The sequence below is a fragment of the Sorghum bicolor genome, chromosome 1, assembly GCF_000003195.3.
Source record: "Sorghum bicolor cultivar BTx623 chromosome 1, Sorghum_bicolor_NCBIv3, whole genome shotgun sequence".
Lineage (NCBI taxonomy): Eukaryota > Viridiplantae > Streptophyta > Magnoliopsida > Poales > Poaceae > Sorghum > Sorghum bicolor.
Genome location: NC_012870.2, coordinates 15,906,925 through 15,926,489, shown reverse-complemented (window position 1 = coordinate 15,926,489; position 19,565 = coordinate 15,906,925). Strand labels below are relative to the sequence as shown.

The 19,565-nt window shown below is 43.2% G+C and overlaps 2 protein-coding genes, 1 long non-coding RNA gene and 1 pseudogene across 8 annotated transcripts; 2 read left to right on the top strand and 2 right to left on the bottom strand.

The window, feature by feature from the left end:
* On the top strand, positions 203-2,837 carry LOC8065648 (pentatricopeptide repeat-containing protein At1g09900). Its single transcript, XM_021446785.1, has one exon. It carries the CDS (start codon positions 279-281, stop codon positions 2,331-2,333), a length of 2,055 nt encoding a protein of 684 aa, XP_021302460.1. The 5' UTR covers positions 203-278; the 3' UTR covers positions 2,334-2,837.
* On the bottom strand, positions 4,424-10,117 carry LOC8063033 (polyadenylate-binding protein RBP45). Its single transcript, XM_002464279.2, has 7 exons — positions 9,753-10,117; positions 6,509-6,986; positions 5,681-5,736; positions 5,472-5,602; positions 5,067-5,163; positions 4,811-4,984; positions 4,424-4,720 (listed from the first exon to the last, which is right to left on the bottom strand). Exons 1-7 carry the CDS (start codon positions 10,041-10,043, stop codon positions 4,718-4,720), a joined length of 1,230 nt encoding a protein of 409 aa, XP_002464324.1. The 5' UTR covers positions 10,044-10,117; the 3' UTR covers positions 4,424-4,717.
* Positions 11,708-14,755, bottom strand: LOC110433159. 6 transcript variants are annotated; one of them, XR_002450556.1, is made up of 3 exons: positions 14,327-14,755; positions 13,436-14,203; positions 11,708-12,605 (listed from the first exon to the last, which is right to left on the bottom strand). It is a non-coding gene; the product is annotated as an uncharacterized LOC110433159 (long non-coding RNA). The 6 variants fall into 6 exon arrangements; XR_002450561.1 differs by having other exon boundaries at positions 11,708-13,579; positions 13,994-14,203; XR_002450564.1 differs by having other exon boundaries at positions 11,708-13,569; positions 13,994-14,203.
* LOC8063031 lies at positions 16,590-18,674 on the top strand (annotated as a pseudogene).

Genomic DNA, 19,565 nt, shown 5'->3' with positions numbered 1-19,565 from the left:
ATGAATCTTTTGATTCTAGTTAGTCCATAATTGAATAATATTTGTCACAAACAAACGAAAATGCTACGGTACCGAAAACTTTTCACTTTTCGAAACTAAATAAGGCCTAAAATGTTGAAATGGAAAGCAGTACCAGAGAGGGACATTGCAGAACCAGAAATGGCGATGGAAGGCAGGGCCAATCCCCCACGACAGGCCAAAACAAAGAAATCCACTATCTCTTGGCTCCTTGCTACCTCCACTCTCCACCGCACCCTCGCCCCCGCCCCCGCCCCCGCATGTCGCTGGCGGCGAGCCAGCCTAATCAATCGCCAATGCTCACCTCGTTGCTCCCGCCGCCCACCGTCCCGGTCGTCTCCAAACTCTCCTCCGCGTCGGCGTCGCCCAAGACCGCAAAGCCCACCAGGCTTGCCGCGCTCTCCACCTCCACCTCCGCCACCGCCCTCGCCCTCGCCCCAGCCCCCGCCGCGACGTCCGACGATGCGCCGCCCGGCGGAGGCGGCGAGGGCGCCGGCGCCGGCCGCCTCTCCGCGCTCATCCGCTCGCTCTGCGCCGCGGGGCGCACCGCGGAGGCCGCGCGGGCGCTGTCAGCCGCGGCCGCGCGCGGCGGCGCGGGCGTCGTCGCCTACAACGCCATGGTCTCCGGCTACTGCCGCGCGGGGCAGCTGGCCTCCGCGCGCCGCCTCGCCGCGTCGGTGCCCGTCCCGCCCAACGCCTACACCTACTTCCCCGTCGTGCGCGCGCTCTGCGCGCGGGGCCGGATCGCCGACGCGCTGTCCGTGCTCGACGAGATGCGCCGCCGCGGGTGCGCGCCCATCCCGCCCATGTACCACGTCATCCTCGAGGCCGCCTGCAGCAGGGGCGGCGGCGGCGGGTTCCGGAGCGCCGTCAGGGTGCTCCAGGACCTCCACGGCCGGGGCTGCGCGCTCGACGTCGGCAACTGCAACCTCGTCCTCAACGCCGTCTGCGACCAAGGCGGGTCGGTGGACGAGGCGCTCCGCCTGCTGCGGGACCTGCCCACGTCCTTCGGCTGCGACCCGGACGTGGTGAGCTACAACGCCGTGCTCAAGGGCCTCTGCATGGCCAAGCGCTGGGGACGTGTGCAGGACCTCATGGAGGAGATGGTCAGGGTCGGCTGCCCGCCCAACGTCGTCACCTTCAACACCCTCATCGGGTACTTGTGCCGGAACGGCTTGTTCGAGCGGGTGCATCAGGTGCTCGCGCAGATGGTGGACCATGGTTGCACGCCGGACATCAGGATGTATGCCACTGTCCTCGATGGTGTCTGCAAGGAAGGGCATCTCGAGGTTGCGCATGAGATTTTGGATCGGATGCCTTCCTACGGGCTCAAGCCCAATGTGGTTTGCTACAATACTGTGCTCAAGGGCTTGTGCAGCGCCGAGCGGTGGGAGCAAGCCGAGGAGTTGCTGGCTGAGATGTTTGACAATGACTGCCCGCTTGATGATGTCACATTCAACATACTTGTCGATTTCTTCTGCCAGAATGGGCTGGTGTACCGGGTGATCGAGCTGCTCGAGCAGATGCTGGAGCATGGATGCGTGCCGGATGTCATCACATACACTACGGTCATCAACGGCTTCTGCAAGGAAGGGCTTATCGACGAAGCTGTCATGTTGTTGAAAAGTATGGCCGCCTGTGGATGCAGGCCGAATACCATAAGCTATACCATTGTGCTCAAGGGTTTGTGCAGCGCCGAACGATGGGTGGATGCTGAGGACCTCATGTCTCAAATGATCGAGCAAGGCTGTTCTCCGAATCCTGTCACATTCAACACAGTCATCAATTTCTTGTGTAAAAAGGGACTGGTTGAGCAGGCCATTGAACTTCTTAAGCAGATGCTACTGAATGGATGCAGTCCCGACCTGATTAGCTACAGCACAGTGATTGATGGGCTTGGCAAGGCTGGCAAGACAGATGAAGCACTGGAGCTGTTAAATGTGATGGTCAACAAAGGGATGAGCCCAAACACAATCATTTATTCGTCAATAGCTTCTGCTCTCTCCAAAGAAGGTAGAATTAACAGGGTAATTCAGATGTTTGATAACATCCAAGATGTCACAATAAGGTCCGATGCAGTGCTCTACAATGCGGTTATTTCTTCGCTTTGCAAAAGAGGGGGGACTGACCGTGCTATTGAGTTTTTGGCATATATGGTGTCCAGTGGATGCATGCCCAATGAATCGACCTACACTATACTTATTCGGGGCTTAGCAAGTGAGGGATTTGTAAAGGAGGCACAAGAGATGTTGACTGAGTTGTGCTCCAAAGGTGCTCTAAGAAAGCACTTCATGAAGCATTTTGGTATTGTATGAAGTATAAACTGATACTAGTTACTGTTTGCAAGTGCTGGTGTTATCAGGATTAGTTTCTAATTAGCCTGAAGGTGTCATCCACATTATTTTGCTCCTCCACCCAACCCGTGGTGGTTAGGTATGATGTATCACACTGTTTAAATACAGGCTTTGATAGATGGACACACAAAGTCAGGATGAAAGACTGTCTCATATTCCTAATTAGTGGCAGTACCTTTTATTGGGGAGTTTTTGAAGATATCTAGAATACAAAGACATCAGAAGATTTAGTCTGACATATCAAAATTGATGAGAGTAGTTTTTCAGTTATTTCAGTAGCTGATGAACATAGTACACAGAATTTATGTACGGGGTTCCTTTCTTTATGGGAAAACAACATTTGAGAATACTACGACTTGAAAAAAAAAGGAAACGGAAAGATTGTCCCTGCCTCTGGGTGAGCCTGTAACTGAGTAGTTTGAAATCATATTCGCCTAGTTTAATGTTTATTTTGTTTATATAATTGTGAATTTTCTTATCTTCTGCAATAATACCATGGACCTCACATGGTAGAAAGATCTGGATTCTGATAAAATTAGTCTTTGCTTACATGCAGCATGTCCAAACGTCACTGTTTATGCAATAGTCAGGAATATTATTGGATGTCAAATTGCAAGTATCCCTACTTTTAAAGCACTGTTACCCCCTTTAATTTATTAATCAGTAGGGGGCTTGCCCTTCCTGTTTCCATAAAAAAAAATAAAGCACTGTGATCTGATCTGACTACTGCTTGTCAATTGTTGATTCTAGCATCTTACTTTCTCTCTTGGCCCTAATTTGTGTTACAAAGTTGAGCAGCCCAGAAGGAAGGTTGGAGGTGTTGATATCTTTGGCAATCCTGGTGGTTTCGGCTACTGTGACTGTGATTCAGTTGCTGAGCCCAGCCCAGCACAATCAGGTTTGATCTGTTTGGCATAGGAGCATGCTCGGTCGTTAGTTTTCTATTCCATTCTCTTTGTTTTGAAATTCAAATTAGTAGTTAATTAAAAAAGTGAGAATTAGGTTGATCCATGGACCTAAAAGAAAGCAAAACCATGCTGATGGCTGCCGCGTACCATGCTACAAGCTTTAGAAATTGTACTGAAATAATGTCATACAGTTTTCACAAATTTAATGTAATTTGGACTTCAGGGTAATTTTTCTAGACGCACTTCGTTTTAATGCCGGTCTTTAAAAAAGAACATCCGTGATGCCTATATGGGAATAGCCATCATGTCTTGGGAATAGGAAAAAAGTAGCACATGGATTTTGAAAAGTGCACGCTCAGCAGTCAGAACAAAATTTCACTAGTCAAATTTTAAGAATAAATCCTGTTCCTGTCCTGATTTCTATATTCAACCTGCTTGAATTTGTATTTATGGTCGCAAATTTGAACACGGGACAAATAGGATATGGCTGTTTTGCCGACCATTTTCATTTTTCCTGTTTTTGAACCATTTTCGCTTTTTATGTTTTTTTTTACTTGTACGGGAAGTCCAATAGTGCAACATACATGAGTAGCTGGCTAGACACCCAGACCACACCGAAGTAGCCCATCCTTTTGGTATGAATTAAAAATTACAAAAATAATCTTGTGACTGAATTAAAAATTTACATGTGTTGATAATGTTTTTTTTGTGGTTAGATCTATATGCGAAGAGTTGAAAAAAGAAACTGGGATGGCGTACTCCTGTGCAAGCTTTGTGGAAAAACAAAAACCAGAGATCATATTTTCTTTCGGTGCCCTATTGCAGTGTTGATGTGGAGGTATCAGAGATAATCTTGGTTAGAATAAATCTCCAAGCTCACTTTCTTTTTTTTGCTGAACAATAATAAAGCATTGTGGTGCATAATCACGATATTGGTGTAAAATTACATGCATTGCGTGGCAATACCTTTTTTTTGCTGAACAACAAAATTGGTAATAATGTATTTCATAGAAAATTGTAAAATTATTAAGTCAAGCAAAATTGTCCCGTTTGCCGTCAAGTGAACATGAAATTGCCGGTCCTAACGATGAATACTAGTTCGAATGTGCAATGCGCGTAGCAAATGGACCACGGTACATGAAATGCAGACAGTAACAAATTAACTTTCTCCAAGATTCCAGCAATAAGAGCTTGAAGAAAATCCTTGCGACAAAACTTCTCGAACAGTGGAAAAATGTCCAATCCAGTTACTACAGCTGAAACACTAGTCACTCTAGGCCTTGCCAAAATTAAGTTACAACACAGGCTACGTGTACAAGGGCGTTGGGCCAATATAACACAAGCAACCGTCGCAAAATTTCTCATGCCAATGCACCAAAGTTTCCCCAACTACTTTGCGACCAGTTTGTAAATGATCCTCTCGGGCCATCATCATTCTTACTGCAAAGGGGAAAACAGTACATCTTAGCGGCACACAATTGCATGACTGATCAACAAATGCAGTGCTGGGGCCTTAGAAACATGTTTTACCTGTTGTGGTGGGGGCTGCTGTGGTGGCTGCTGCTGGTAATTTCCATACCCTGGATATGGTGTGTAGGCGTACATGGCAGGATCTTGAGGGGGGCGAGCATAACCATATGGATCATATCCTTGGGGATACCCATAATAGCCACCACCACTCCATTGGTTCTGCTCTTGCTGAGGCTGGAACAAAAATCCAGCAAAGGGAATGTGAACTAAACCATTAAGTAAAGGGCACGCAAATTAGATTAAAAAAAAAAGTTACCTGCTTGTTTGCAGGGCTACGACCCCATGAGAGCCTTATGCTCTGACCTCCCAGCTGGCTTCCATTTAGCATCCTTATGGCCTCCTCAGCTGAAGCCCTGAGGAAATAGTTTTTTTTAATCAAGATAAAATCCATATAGTAGTATCTGGTTCAGAAAATCTTTAGAAGCATTTTCCACTATAAATTTCAAATCCTTTTTCATATGGTTTATATTTACACAGTACACTCAGCTAATGTGGAATATGGAATCACTATAACCAATTAGGTGCTAATTTTGGCACTAAAATATTGACACAAAAAAGGTTTCAGAATGTAACGGGATACTCAAGACAGCATCACTAATGAGCACTAAACCGAAATAACGAGGCTATCGAATAACAACACAAAAGAGGATACTCTTCATACCTGTTAGAATATTGGACAAATCCACAACGCTTTCCTACAGGTATTTTGACATAGAGAAGCTCTCCGTATGGACTGAAGGTTTGCTTGAGAAGCTCATCAGTCACACTCGGATCAAGACCACCAACAAATACCTGCAAATAATGAAGTCAGTCTAGAAAATAAACATCCATCATGCAACTTGAAAAAGAGAACTATTTACAGATACCCACAGTAGTATTGTTTGGATCACTATCAGAATCAGTTCCTTGGGTATTCTGGTAAATAGCTGCAGAAGAATGGAAAGAGTAAGACACTACACATTTTGGTTGTAGTCACAGATTCATAAGCAAATCATGAACATGTCGAGAGTTATATGGTGATCCACAAACATTTGAAATTTCAACAATCATTCATGGGTGGTAACAACACAAGTATGCCATGTGTCAACCTGATCAGATCATAAGTTCATAACAGATAACAAAAATGTCTTGAACTAAATTGTCCAATCACAAGATGCAAAACATTGCATTCAAAACTAGAATAATTCAACAATATTCCAGGTACAAAATAAAAATATTGCAATGAAGAGTGAAAGAAGGATCCAATGACAGTCACGGCCTAGCAAAGTTTTTGTTGAATGCAATGTTGAGTGAAAGAAGGATCCAATGACAATCACGGCAGAATTTTTGGAGTAAAAAGGTATCTGCCTGCCTCATATGTCAACTAAGGTCATTTCTTAAGAAACCATAAATTGCTTATTACTCAAAAATGAAAAGGACATAAATTCATAGGAAAATGAAGATATACCAAATCAAAGGAACAAAGCTACTGACACAACATCTATGACATAGAAAAATAGTAACGCAGGGCACACACACAAAAATAGCAGAGTAGGATATATATATATTTAAGGCTTCTCATAAAGAGACTAGGTGAGTCGATGCCAAGTAAATAAAGGATTGAAGATACAAGGTTGAAGGAGGGAATGAATTTTGGTGTACAAAGGTAGATTCCACTCACAGAATAAAAAATCCTAGATAAGAAGTAAGGATGCATACTACTCGATGGCTGTGGTTGTCCACCAGTATTCTTCTTGTTGGATGCTGGTCCAAGGCGCATGGGCCTGCTAGAACAGTATTGTCCATTCATTTCAGTCATTGCCCGTGTCTGTTCATCCAAATCTGCAAACTTAACAAAACCATAGCCTTTCGAGCGGCCTGTAGTTCTGTCGAAGACAACTTTTGCACTCTTAACTGATGGATAACGACTCTTGAATGTATCTTGTAGAATGAAATCTGTAACATCCGAGGCCAAGTCCCCAACAAATATAGTATAATCTGAACCATCATCTCCACGTTTCTCACCAGCCCCACTGGTAGCCCAATTCAATTTGAAAGGTTGATTAACATTAGGCATCATTTGACCATTATAATTCTGCAGAACTTGTTCAGCTAAAGCATGGTTGCCGAATTCAATAAAACCATAACCCTCAGGTTGCCCAGTCTGCTTGTTTCGAATTATCTTCACAGAAATAACCTGAACATTATATAAGCAAATAAAACATTAGGCCAATACATTACAATGGAGTTCCTCATGCAGTAAGTATGAGAAGGCAAGGAATAAGATATCTGATCTAAAATAAAATACTATATCCTGGTGTAATAATCTTTGCTTATACTCAGTAGAAAATTATGCAGCAAGAGACAACATGTCAACATGTGTATCTTTCATGAATAGGGAGAAATAGACAGTAGATGAAAGGGGTAAATTTATACAACATGTGCATCTTTGATGAATAGGGAGAAATAGACAGTAGATGAAAAGGGTAACTTTATACAACATAGATAAGTTTGTTCTTCTTGCCTAGTCCCATAACTTACAATAATGTGCCTTTTATAAGGCTGACTCCAACTCTTAATGAATCTAAACAAAATAACCACTTGAAAAATATGATCCTGAAAGTCACCCAAAACAATATTGAAAAAAAATAACTGAAACAAACTGATAGATAGAAGGCAATTTGCAATTACTTTGGATAACAAAGCAAAACTGGCGTATTTCCTCTTATAGGTACTAGTTTATGAAATGTTATTTTGACAAGAAAGTCATCTATAAGGATTTTAGATTCATCTGAACTCAAAGTACAAAAGAATCCAGGCCACCAAGACATTTTTCAAACAGTTTGAGAGTAAAAACCTACATATAAAGACCCGGATTCTTTACCAACTATGGAAGTGCATTTATACTGAATTGGGACAAGATTAGAGTCAACCATATAAACATCAAGCCTTGAAACTTATGAGGCCAAGAAGGCACAATAAACTTGTCCCATCAGTCCTTTTTCAATATTTCAGTATCTCCCTTCAAGCTGGGTCATACTAGTACTGTCATGGTTTCTGTTGCCAAAGGATGCTAGATCAGTTGGTCTAGGGCTCTAGGCACTCCGGTGGCACCTCCTAGGCAAAGGATGCTAGATTACGTAACTATCATTAACCTATAAACCTTGGCAACGCAAATATCATGTGAAGCATCTGAACCTTGCAACGTAGCATGACATAATATGAATCGTGTAAACAAAACTATGTAAACTTTGAAAACTCAAAACTGTAGGTACCTAGTATCAATCTGTAATTATCCAATCAATTGAATCAATAACCTAAATGCAGTCAAAATAACTTGCTAGCAGTACATGAAATATGAACAATTTGCATCATGTACTACAAAATCTAATAAATGCACTGTTAAGTTCAAATCTAGCAAATACATGAAAGTTAGCAGCAAATCGTTTTAAAAGAAATTAATCCCATATGAAGAGTGGCAAAACTAAAGGTGCAAAAACTCCCATTGAAACACATAGCAAGAAAATTGTCAAACTACACTTAAAAACTTCAAAATTAAGTAAAAGAGACCAACAGCTTTTGTGAACTGACAAAAATAAACTATTGTGCACCCCAGAATGCCAGAGTAATCTATCAGCTCAATCATTATCCCATGGCTAATACATATGCTAATATTAAGAGCGGCAAGAAAAACCAAGCCCCCTTTCGGTAAGAGGTTACCACAACACCAGTTGTTAGGTGCTGTCCAAAGAGTAATATTCAGATGCAGCTGAGAAAGGAATTATCATTCCTGAAGATGTGAACTATTTTACCTAGTTAACTACGGAAAAATTATGAAACCTCACAACATCCCTCAAAGATTTACTGACATCATTCGATGTAGTCCGGTGGAATTTTTCCTAGGGGCTACAACAGGCACATGAATAAAATACACACGAAAAAAGAATAAATTACAAGCACCACACAGTTAATACAAAAGGCTAAAAAAAGCAAACAAACAATAAAACAAACAGCACATATGATTTAGATCACCTCCTCAGCAGACGCGAAGCTATTATGCAGCTGTTTGCTGACCAATTAATGGTATTTAAAACCGCAGTTCTATATATGGTCGCTTCTACTATGGCTTTAACTGCTTCGCTTTAAAATCTGAACAAAACAAAAATCAACCAGACCTAAAAGTACTAATATAAAACATCTTTTGTCCCTAAGTCGATTGACACACACATGACACGGCTCATCACTTGTTAGTCAAATGTTGCTATATAAAGAGGATGTAGAACTTGTTAGTGGACTGGGTCTCATTCCACCATATTGCAGCCACCAACTGTACCGCCGGTGGATAGGTACATGTTTGGTGGACTAATCTGGCGCACACACAAAATGTGCAGTAAAAAACTTTGATTACCCTCATTATCCAAGTGATTTGGTAGATATGGAAAGAAAGGATTCAAGGAGTTTTCCAGCACAAAGAGTTGTCAGCCCTTAAACCCTTTCACTCTTTGAAAAAAATTCAAGGATGAAGCTAGAACTTGGGCACTAGCAAAGGCAAAGAAAATGTCTGATATCGTGCCTACCTATATAGGTGATCTCAGCCGTTGTTGTAAACGGCTTTAGCTTTTGCTTTTGCTTTACCCTTAAGGGTTGTACCTTTCTTTCTATTAACAGAGATGGGAACTGTCTCATGCCACTTCAATTAAAAAAAATGTAATATTACCACCCAATCAACCGCCACTCGATAATTTTTGCACTTAAAAATTAGCAAATCCAGATGCCAAATTCATTGGGGAGGCAAATTAGGAAATACCTAACTTCACTACACACGTACTCACAACTTTCCTACTTTAGCAGTAACATAACGTCCACACAACTTTCCTACTTTAGCAGTATATCATCAAACTCTGAAGTCTTAACGGTAAATAACAAATTTACAAGCAGCAGTGAGGCGGCAACGGAGCATCACCTCGCCGGCCTGGGAGAAGCAGCTGTAGAGGTAGTTCTCGTCCATCCAGTACTGCAGGTCCCCGATCCAGAGGGTCCTGGCCTCGTCCCCCGCCCCACCGCCGGACGGTGCCGGCGCCGGGGCCGGGGCCGCTTGCGGCGGCGGCTGGCCCCACATAGCAGGAGGCGGAGGGCCCGCCTGGTAGAACTGCGGGGGCGGCGGCGGGGGGTGTCCCGCCTGGTAGTACTGCGGCGGGGGCGGCGGCGCCATTGCCCATTGCTGCTGCTGCTGTGGCGGCGGCGGCTGCATCATGGCGGCGTGGGGCGGAGCTGGTGTAGGAGTCAAAACCCTAGCCACGCGAGGAGAGAGAGGAGACTGGGGAGGGAGCGCGTGGGCCAAACGGATGGATAAAAGTTGCGGCGGCTGAGGTTGCCTTAGCCGTCTGATGTAGGATGGACGGCCCAGATCGGCCCTACCGGATCTGGGGAAAGAAAGCGACTACCGGTTTCGCTAAAGAAAGCAACCACACGGTAGCCTGCTGAACGGACTTAGCACGGTTTTTGGGCAGCTTCAGATGAGCTCATTTTTCCTTTTTTGGTGTTTATTTGATTTGATTGATGTTTCATGTAAGACCAGAGTTTTCTATAGCTCCGAGCCTCCGATAGTCTCATCCAGGTTTTTAAAAGAGCTTTATAGGAGTCTATAGTTACAACATTATTTTGCGAAGAAATCATTTTTTTTTGGAGGGGAGGGGGGGGTTGTTTCAAGTTCCAAATTTCATGTGAATGTCACATTATTTTGCGAAGAAATCATTTTTTTTGGAGGGGAGGGGGGGGGGTTGTTTCAAGTTCCAAATTTCATGTGAATGTCACAAGCTTTAGGTTTCACTAGTATCATGCTCGTGTGTTGCTACGGGACAACAAAAAATTATATTAAAATACATAGATCGCACAATAATATAATAATATTATAAAATTAAACATCAACATTAAAATGACATCTATTCTAAAAAAGCAACTAATAACTTTGATCATTTTCAGACTTATCTGTACGGGCCATGTCCTTGAAAATTACACAAACGGTAAATAGGGGCTCAAGTAGACAATTATGATAGCATGTGTAACACCAATATTTGGTTTCTACATATAGTGGGATAAGATAAATATCTACTTGTTTCATATCCGAGCAACAAAACTTCCAAGATGCTTGGTTCCATTGGAGGATAGTTGCCAACCCTAAACCAAGATGATGGTTCATGTGTATATGTTTCCCATGCAATGTTTTTAGTAAATTCTTAAGATTGACTAAGGTTAACACCATAAAAAAAATCCTTTTCTAAACTAATTATTTGTCCAAGGTGCTTTGTGATTACAAATTACTGAAATATATCAAGGTGCTCCATGATTCCATTCAACCAATTATTATCAAATACTGCTCATTGATTTATTATGAGAGAAAAAATATTGTTGACTGGCAGAAAAAGTACGACCTATAAGACAAGCGAACAGACTCTTAAAGAAAAATTAAGCAACAAGGTTATGACATGCATAATTGGAAAGAATGTATCAACGAAGCACTATCAAGAAACTTGGCACTTAACAGATGGGTACTTATTTCTAACCTTCAATAAATGAAAGGATCGCCTACTTGCCATTATTTATCATAACATCAAACAAATTTTAATATTACTTGTCGTAGAGCTTATCGTAGCAGCAAACGATCATAAATTTACAATATTATTGTTCCAGTTACTGATAGGATGCAAGAAGACATATGAAACACAGCAAGAAGTTGATCAGTGATAGTGAAATAGAATTAATTAAATTTTATGTAAATACATCCTTAACGCATGAATGAATCATGTTGGGCGTTTTTTCAAGCACCAAGCAATATTGAAGTAAAATATCTCTCTTGGACAAACCATGTCAAGTTTCTAAAAAAATGTCATCAAAATCAAAATAAGAAATACACATCAATGAAAATTCACAGACAAATGAGTGATATATATATGACCATTGATCACAAAGTGTCCAACTTCAAGGTGATAAACACTTGGAACCGACAAATAGGACTCTTTAGGGATCCAATACATTAATATAATATACAACTCTGTTGACTGGTGATACTTAAATCCTTCTTGCACCAGAGCTAAAGTAAAATCATATAACTGCTACTAACAGACAAGTATATATCTGAGATCAAAATGAGGCACGAGACAGACGAACAACTCCCATTTATAGTTTTGTTTTATTACTATAACCTTTACTTCTAATGGAATATACTCTGAGCGATCCAGTGGCAACAAACTACAACCACTTCTTGCCTTGTAAATCAAATATGAGTAAAAATATTGTCTCTCACTTGAGCCCCATTTGAGCAAAGCTTTTTCTGCACACAATGGAGGAGCAAGCTGGCCGACATCATAGATCATTGCCTTCTTAACATCATTTGGAAACATAACTGCGATGGATATGGTCCGGCTTGATAGCTAATTTGCACAAACCACAATATTAAAGACAACATGGAATGTAACTAATATGAAAACAATAACTTCTGAAAATGAAAGATACAATTTGGTGATCATCATAAAAAAATGAATGGTCCATTCTCATGGAAGAAATAACCTGAACTGAAGATTGACGAACTCATCTAAGATTGTGTCTATTGTAGTAAACACTTTCATGTTCCATCCATGTGGCACAAATATCACGGGCATGCCATTTCACTGAACATCCATGAGACATGCAGCTTGGACGAACCAGAGCTTCATACAGTCGTCCTCTCTTTTTCTCTCAACCAATTAGAGCACACCACCTATGTTTTCTTCCTCTTTGCTCCTTCTCAATGAGTCAAATATAGTAATTTGTTACCAAACTGCATAGATTGAAGGTAAACTACTCAAATAATTTTCCACTAAACTATTTGTTCCAAAACTTGGGACAGTATAAGCATTATTCGCTTTCATCAGGCATGTATTTGACCTCAATCAAAAAATAAATTTACATCCTCAATCTGAATACAAAGAGCAGACAGAAGAATTTGAGTTCAAAATCAGCACCCTTGCTCTCACCACTTGGAAAATTTGCAATGTCTCAAAAATTCAAGTATTAACATAGATGGCCGGACATCATTTTTCTTGAAGGGGATAGGTCAAACATCAATCGAGGTGAGGTAGGCACAAAAAAATATGCCTGCTCTCTAACTTTCCTGAGACTGCATGATGCTAAAATCATGGAACTATGGGAGGTGAATCGAGGTGAGAGCAAGAGGCTGCTTCAAGCGTGGCACAAGCTGTGTATTCAAGGTGAGGTAGGCATGCTTGTCAATATTCATGAGATTTGTCATGTCAAAAGATAAACATTGATAGTATTCACATAAATCTCAACTACTGTTTAAGACTGGTTCGTAAGCACCAACAAGAGTACCATTAGCAAGTTTTCAGGTTACGATAGCAGGAAGAGGGGTTCCAATGCTTGATTGAGAAAAGCTTGCCTCTTATCTAGACCCAACAAATCATTTGTTATAACAGCACTTATAAAGTGATCTTTCCTTATATTTATGCCCTATTTCGTCTCCACTGAAATGTACGTCAATCAAACTTCTAAAACAAATTAAACCCACCGGAAGAATAATAATATATTTTAAGGCAGCGGGTAGCTAGGGAATACGAAGTTATATTTATTTTCACAGAGCAAAAGCTAAACCTTTTCTCGATAGAGTCATGTCAAACTCCACGAGTTGAAGCAAGGTCATTGCCCAGACTTCGCTCTAATTTTACCCAATACTCATTAAAGTGCAGTAACTGGTTGGTTCCAATTCCAAGTAGAGGTGAGAAATTCTGCAACATACTGAAAAGGAATTAAAAAACCAACACGCCCAGCATTTGAGACATTGAAGCCATTCGAGAACAAATTAAAAATAATTATTAGTTATTGTAAAGCTATTATTCAACAGGTTACTCCTTTTTGCATAACACAAAAATAGTCTGCCTGCAACTCATTCTTCAATTCACATGGCATTTCAATTTGGCAAAGATTTGCAAGTACTAAAACAATTTGGTAAAAATTCTAGATTATTTCAGATAACTTTTTATCAAGAGCAATCCATCTGATGGCTTCTACGTAGTGCTGGCGTGTGCCAAAGGAAAACAGCCTACAGTATTTTTTTTTAACGAGCCCTTGCAGAAATCTAGGGGGTAAGAAAACCGGGAATTTCTCATCACGCAGATCGAAGATTGTTTATGCTAGTGTTCAAATCAGTACCTCTACAACACCACCAGATTCAGGTGCTCTCGATTTGTTTATTGACCTTGGATTCAAGGGGGCATCAGGAAGGGGATTCACGACGATGAGGTGTGCCTGCTGCTTGATTCGGTACCTGATGGTGTCGCCGGCACTCCTCGCCCTTCATGGCAGGCGACGGCTTCCCCATCATAGACGTTTTCACAGATGGCATGGCCCCTGTACATGCCACTACCGTGTAGGACGGAGACACTCAGTCAGAGGCGGCCAGGCATAGTGGGGAACCCCACTACCGTCTAGGAAATAGCGGCGTGCGATTCAAATGAACAACAATCAAGATTCCGCACATAATACCTTGCACATTGCTGCACTAATTGGTCATATGACCACCGCAACGCCGGCTAGAACCAGGGCGACGGAGATGGGGGCGCGCCAGCATGGGGCCGTAGAGATGGCGGCGAGGCTCGACATTAGCGCAGGGGGCCGCCGAGATGCTGCGCCGCCAGGACGCCGCGTGACCTCCGCCGATGGGATGCCACGCCAGCTATGCTGCCGGGAAGGTGGCCTCGGGGCGTGCGTGGGCAAGTGGTGCACAGGGCAGTCGCGCGCGGTGGCGGCGCGCTCGCAGATGCCGGTGAGGTCGATGATGGGGGCCGCTCCCAGTTTCTTTTCGCAAGTGAGGGGTGCGAGGGTTTCGGATCTGCGGGATTAGAGGAGGCAGGTTTCTTTCCCTTCCTTTTTCGCAAGGACGAAGAGCGGGGCGTAGGCGTGAGGGATGGGGGTCGCAGGAGGCAGGACGACAGATCTACATGAGAAAGTCGCAACAAAATAATATCCATTCTTTAGTCTTTTTAGTTATGATTATGATATGAATATGATGAGATGAGAGATAAGCCATGTCCTATATTAATCATGTTTTAGTGGAGTTTCATTTATGTTTCTATACAACAAAAAATCACAAGATCAACATCAACCTATAGAAATCCAAACCAAATCAAACAAATTATAAAATAAAAGCGCCCAAATCTACACTTAGATGGCTCAAAGCTGGTGGACTCAATTTATGAACTCAAATTGAAGATTGCAAGGTGCTCTGGAGATTGATTTGTCGTAAAAGGCTCCTGTGCTCGTCCTTGACAAAGATTGGTGAAGAGTAACTCTAGGGAAATTGAGGCTTGAAGAGTATTTTGTGATTTAGCTGGGCTAAAGATCAAGCCCTCAAGTGGAAGAGGCAACCTTTCGGGGGTTTAGACTTGATAGAGAGGTGGCGATCCAAGTGCTTGCTTCAATGTGGACGTAGGTAACCGACAAGTCAACACAAACCACATGGACAAATCTTATTGCTCCATCTCGTAGTATTGATCATTCTACAAGTTGTGCTTTTTATTGTGCCTTATACATTACATAGTGTGTAAAAAAATAGGCCTTGTCACCATAGGAAGTTAATCGAGTTAGTTTTATCTTTCCTAGTGAATAGGTTAGTGTTAATCTTGCTCACTAGACTTGTGTAGTATTTGCTCACCCAGGCTTGCAAATATATAGTTAGTATTCTTATTAGGGCCTTCTTTTGCTTCTAACCTTTTTGTCTAGTGTTATCTTTTGTTAGAAAATTTCAATGAGGCTATTTGAGCCCCCTCTACCCATTCAATGAGTAGGATGACAATAATGGTGAGGAGACCAAGGATAATGAGCGACTTCTCTGGCTCTTGGAGGTTCTTCCTTTTTGGTGCTTGAGAAGTTCTTATGTTGTCATTTTTATTGCCTATCTTTATCTATCTACTTGGAGTATTTTATGCGAACTTTAAATCCTATGACTTGTAAGCACATTATTGTTAGTACATTTAGAATCTAGTTGGTGATGATGCAATGTGTTTCTCTTATTTTTAGTTTGATTTATATTGCATCACAATTTATTATTTGGTACTTTTTATGCCGCACAAGCATGTATATGAAAAGTTCTCCTCACTTCAACCAAAGACAAACAACTTGTAGCTTCCTTTAAAAAAAAATTGCAACTTTAGTTTATCTCTAAACTACTATTCCGTACTCCATTTGGCTTTGTAGTGGCATGCAAGCTTGCCGGCCTGCACGCTCTACTGTTGCTCGATCTGTATATTTTTCCATTGAAGAAGCTTCCAAGAGGATCTCTAGCTAAAAATACCATAGATATTTTTAGAGCACATCAGGTAAGGCTAAATCTATATTTTTATCGATTATCTTAGGCTAGACAAAAAAAACTGTTAAAGAGATTTCTAGGCTGCGCCTAGGGCTGCAGCCCAGGGCCTAGATCCGTGCCCCTTCTCCAACATGTCGTAGTATGGGATTCTTTTGGAGTATGCAGCTGAATAAGCACTGTGTTACCTTGCGACATAGAAACTTGTGGCCCAATCCGGGTAAAGTTTATTTTGCCCTTGAGAGCATATGCTCTTAGTCTCCCACACATTGAATTCACTTTGAGAAGTGTGCAAACACACATCTCAATACAAAACTGTTTTGAGATGTATATTTACATAGTTCTCAAAGCGAATCTAATGGGTAAGAAAGTGTGCACGTGCCCTTAAGGAAAAAAACCGCCTTCGCCGAATCCCTAGATCGGCCGGCCCACTCGAATCTTAGCATGTTCTCATGCTCAACCCACAGGGCCCGGGCCTACCTGTACCAGGTTTCCGGGTTCAAAGTTGAAACCACGACATTCTCCATCCTCCGCGTCACAGCCTCTGAAGACGCTGTCCCTTGCCGCTCCCAGTCCAACAACTGTCCAAAGCTCAAAACATTCAGTGCTCATGCACTGCAAACAAACATGCTCTTGCAGGTTTACAAGAAAATTGGATCAACCAAAATCACCAGCGACCAAAATGTTTGCAGACTCCCAAGCCTACTTCCTGGTGCAAGATGCTACATAGATGCTTTAACAACTCTGGGCTAGGAATTTTCATCTTAGACCCAACCAGTTTGATCAACTCTTCATCAAGGCTCAAATTAGCCAAGCAAACTATGTCCTCATGGCTGAAGCTGCTGGTATTTGCGCACCTCCATGCTCCATATCAGGAATATCTCCTTCCTCACTGACAATCAGCTCCTTGCAAGTTTCTTCAACGGCCCAGATTCATGCTCTCCCCCTCGGTGACTGAGACATCAAGCCATCCACACAAAGATTTCTTAATGCAGTGGGTGACTCAAGCTACAGAGTTCTCAAAGGTTCATAGGAGTTCAAATAATACAGCTCATTTCCTAGCCTCGCAATCTTTTGGAGTATTTCACTTGCTCCCAATTTAACTCATGAAAGCTCTTGTCCCTCTGCTTGAGGCACTACGACATGTATCTTGGGAACTTTTTTTTCCTAATTGCAGCTTCCTGCTGCCAATAATAAAGTTGCTTTGTGTCAAAAAAAAAAACCTGTCCAACAAGCTCCCACGTGCTTCACAAACCCATGCACTACTGAAAAATTTTCGAATTCCATTGACGCCTGGACTTTTACTTTACCGATCGATCACAGACGTGTACACTACACATACATCTGTCCTCGTTGGCAGACAGACAGAGTTGAACTGCAATTCGTCGCATTGCATGTAATGCTGTGGATCCATGGCCTGTCCATGGACATGCATGGAGAGGTAGCGCTGCACTGTTCCTCTGTGCTGCTATCACCTCACCTGTCGCCGTCGAACTAAACGACGCCCGTCTCCCTCCGCAGTTCAACCGAGCGCCGCGCACGCAGGCTCAACCGCGGCGGCCGTCTTCTTCTTCGTCGTCACGTTGATGATGGTGGTGGTGTTGTTGTCACGGTGCAACAAGGTGGTGACGACTGACGACGACGTCCAAGGGCGGCTTGCCACCGCCGGGGCCGCGGGGGCTGCCGGTGCTGGGCAACATCACCAGATGGCGTGGCCAACAAGCCGGCGGCCAGTCTCCCGGTGGCTGCACCGCCTGCTGGCCGAGTCCGGCCGGCCCCGGCGGCGGGGGCATCGTGTGCGTGCGCCTCGGCCCCGTCCACGTGGTGGCCGTGTCGTGTCGTGCCCCGCCATGGCCCGCGAGGTGCTGCGCAGCAACGACGCCGTCTTCGCGGACCGCCCCGCCACGTTCGCCGCCGCCGCGTTCAGCGGCGTCGGCTACCGCAGCGCCAGCATTGCCCCGGCCGGGGACCAGTGGTGGAAGATGCGGCGCGTGCTCACCGCCGATGTCCTCGCGCCGGCCACCGAGCGCCGCCTCCGTGCCGCAAGGCTGGCCGAGGCCGACCACCTCGTCCGCGCACTGTGCGGCGGCGCCGTCGACGTGCGCCACGTCGCCAGGCACTTCTGCGGCAACGTCATCCGGAGGCTCACTCTGGGGCAGGCGGCGCCACTTCGCGTTCGCGAGCAGGCGGCCCCAGCCGGCTGCGGTCCCAGGCGCGACGAGACGGAGCACGTGGACGCGCTCAACTACCTCGACGCCTTCCGCGTCTCCGACTACTTCCCGGCGCTCGTTCAGCTTCAGCACCGGCAGGCGGGGTTGCCCGGGGCTGTCGCTCGGCACGCTCATCACCGTGATGCTGCTCGCGAGGCTCCTGCAGGGGCAGGGGTTCCACTGGAGCAACCCGCCAGGCGTGGACAGGATCCAGCTCCGGGGAGACCGCGGCGAGCCTTGTGCTGGCCGACCCGCTCGTCCTGCAGGCGACGCCACGGCTGCCGGCCGGGCGAATCTGTATGAGAGTGAGACCCAGTGATAGTAGCGTGCACACGTGGTCCCCGACTGTTTCCCTAATTTATGAGAGGACTAGCTATAAGAAGGAATGAAGTTAGATTTGGAGGATGAGGATATAGCTTATTATTATTAGCTGCCTGAGCTCAGAATAACCTGTATCTGTTAGAATGTGAGTCGATCGGATGTTCTTCTAGTGTACTCTGAGTAAGAGGCAGTTAGTTCATGCATAGTAAGGCGGTCAATCTTTATAGTAAGTTTGACTATATTTGTAATAAATAATATTATTATGAAAATCTAATGATACTATTAGTTATATACTATAAATTTTGACTTTTTATATTTAATTAAAATTGATTATATTTGATTTTCTAAAAGGAAAAAGTTTACATAACCTCCCAATTAAATTATCTAGGGTGGAATACTTCATCCCCAAATTATTAAACTGGATATTCTACCCTCTGAACTTTTAAAACAGGTCAAATAACCCCTAGAGTGGTTTTAGATGGTGGTTTTTTTTTATTTATTTTTGCTGAATCTTTGAAAAATCATAATAAATCACAGAAAAATCATAAAATAAAAAATTCAATTTTGTTGGACTTCTGATAAGTAGATCTACATAGTGAATATATAATATAGTATATTTAGTACAAAATTTTTGTTGTAGCTTTAAATCTATGTTTTTCTGTAATTAATTCAAATAATTCATATATGTAGTTCCTATGGTCCAATTGTGGTAAAAGTTTTATGGTGGACTTATTATTGTATGCTTGAACTATGATAAAAATTTTATACTCATTGAATCACGTATAACTTAGTTATAGATAAAGCATAGATTTAACAAGAATAAAGCTAAATAAATCTATAACTAAGTTATACGTGATCCAATGGGTACGAAATTTTTACCATAGTTCAA

Coding starts and splice junctions, on each gene's coding strand:
- LOC8065648 (XM_021446785.1), top strand. CDS start 279: ATGTCGCTGGCGGCGAGCCAGCCTAATCAATCGCCAATGCTCACCTCG.
- LOC8063033 (XM_002464279.2), bottom strand. CDS start 10,043: ATGATGCAGCCGCCGCCGCCACAGCAGCAGCAGCAATGGGCAATGGCG. Junction 5,737..6,508: donor ACAACCACAGCCATCGAGTA/GTATGCATCCTT, acceptor ATTCTTCTGCAG/CTATTTACCAGAATACCCAA. Junction 5,603..5,680: donor GTGATCCAAACAATACTACT/GTGGGTATCTGT, acceptor CATTATTTGCAG/GTATTTGTTGGTGGTCTTGA.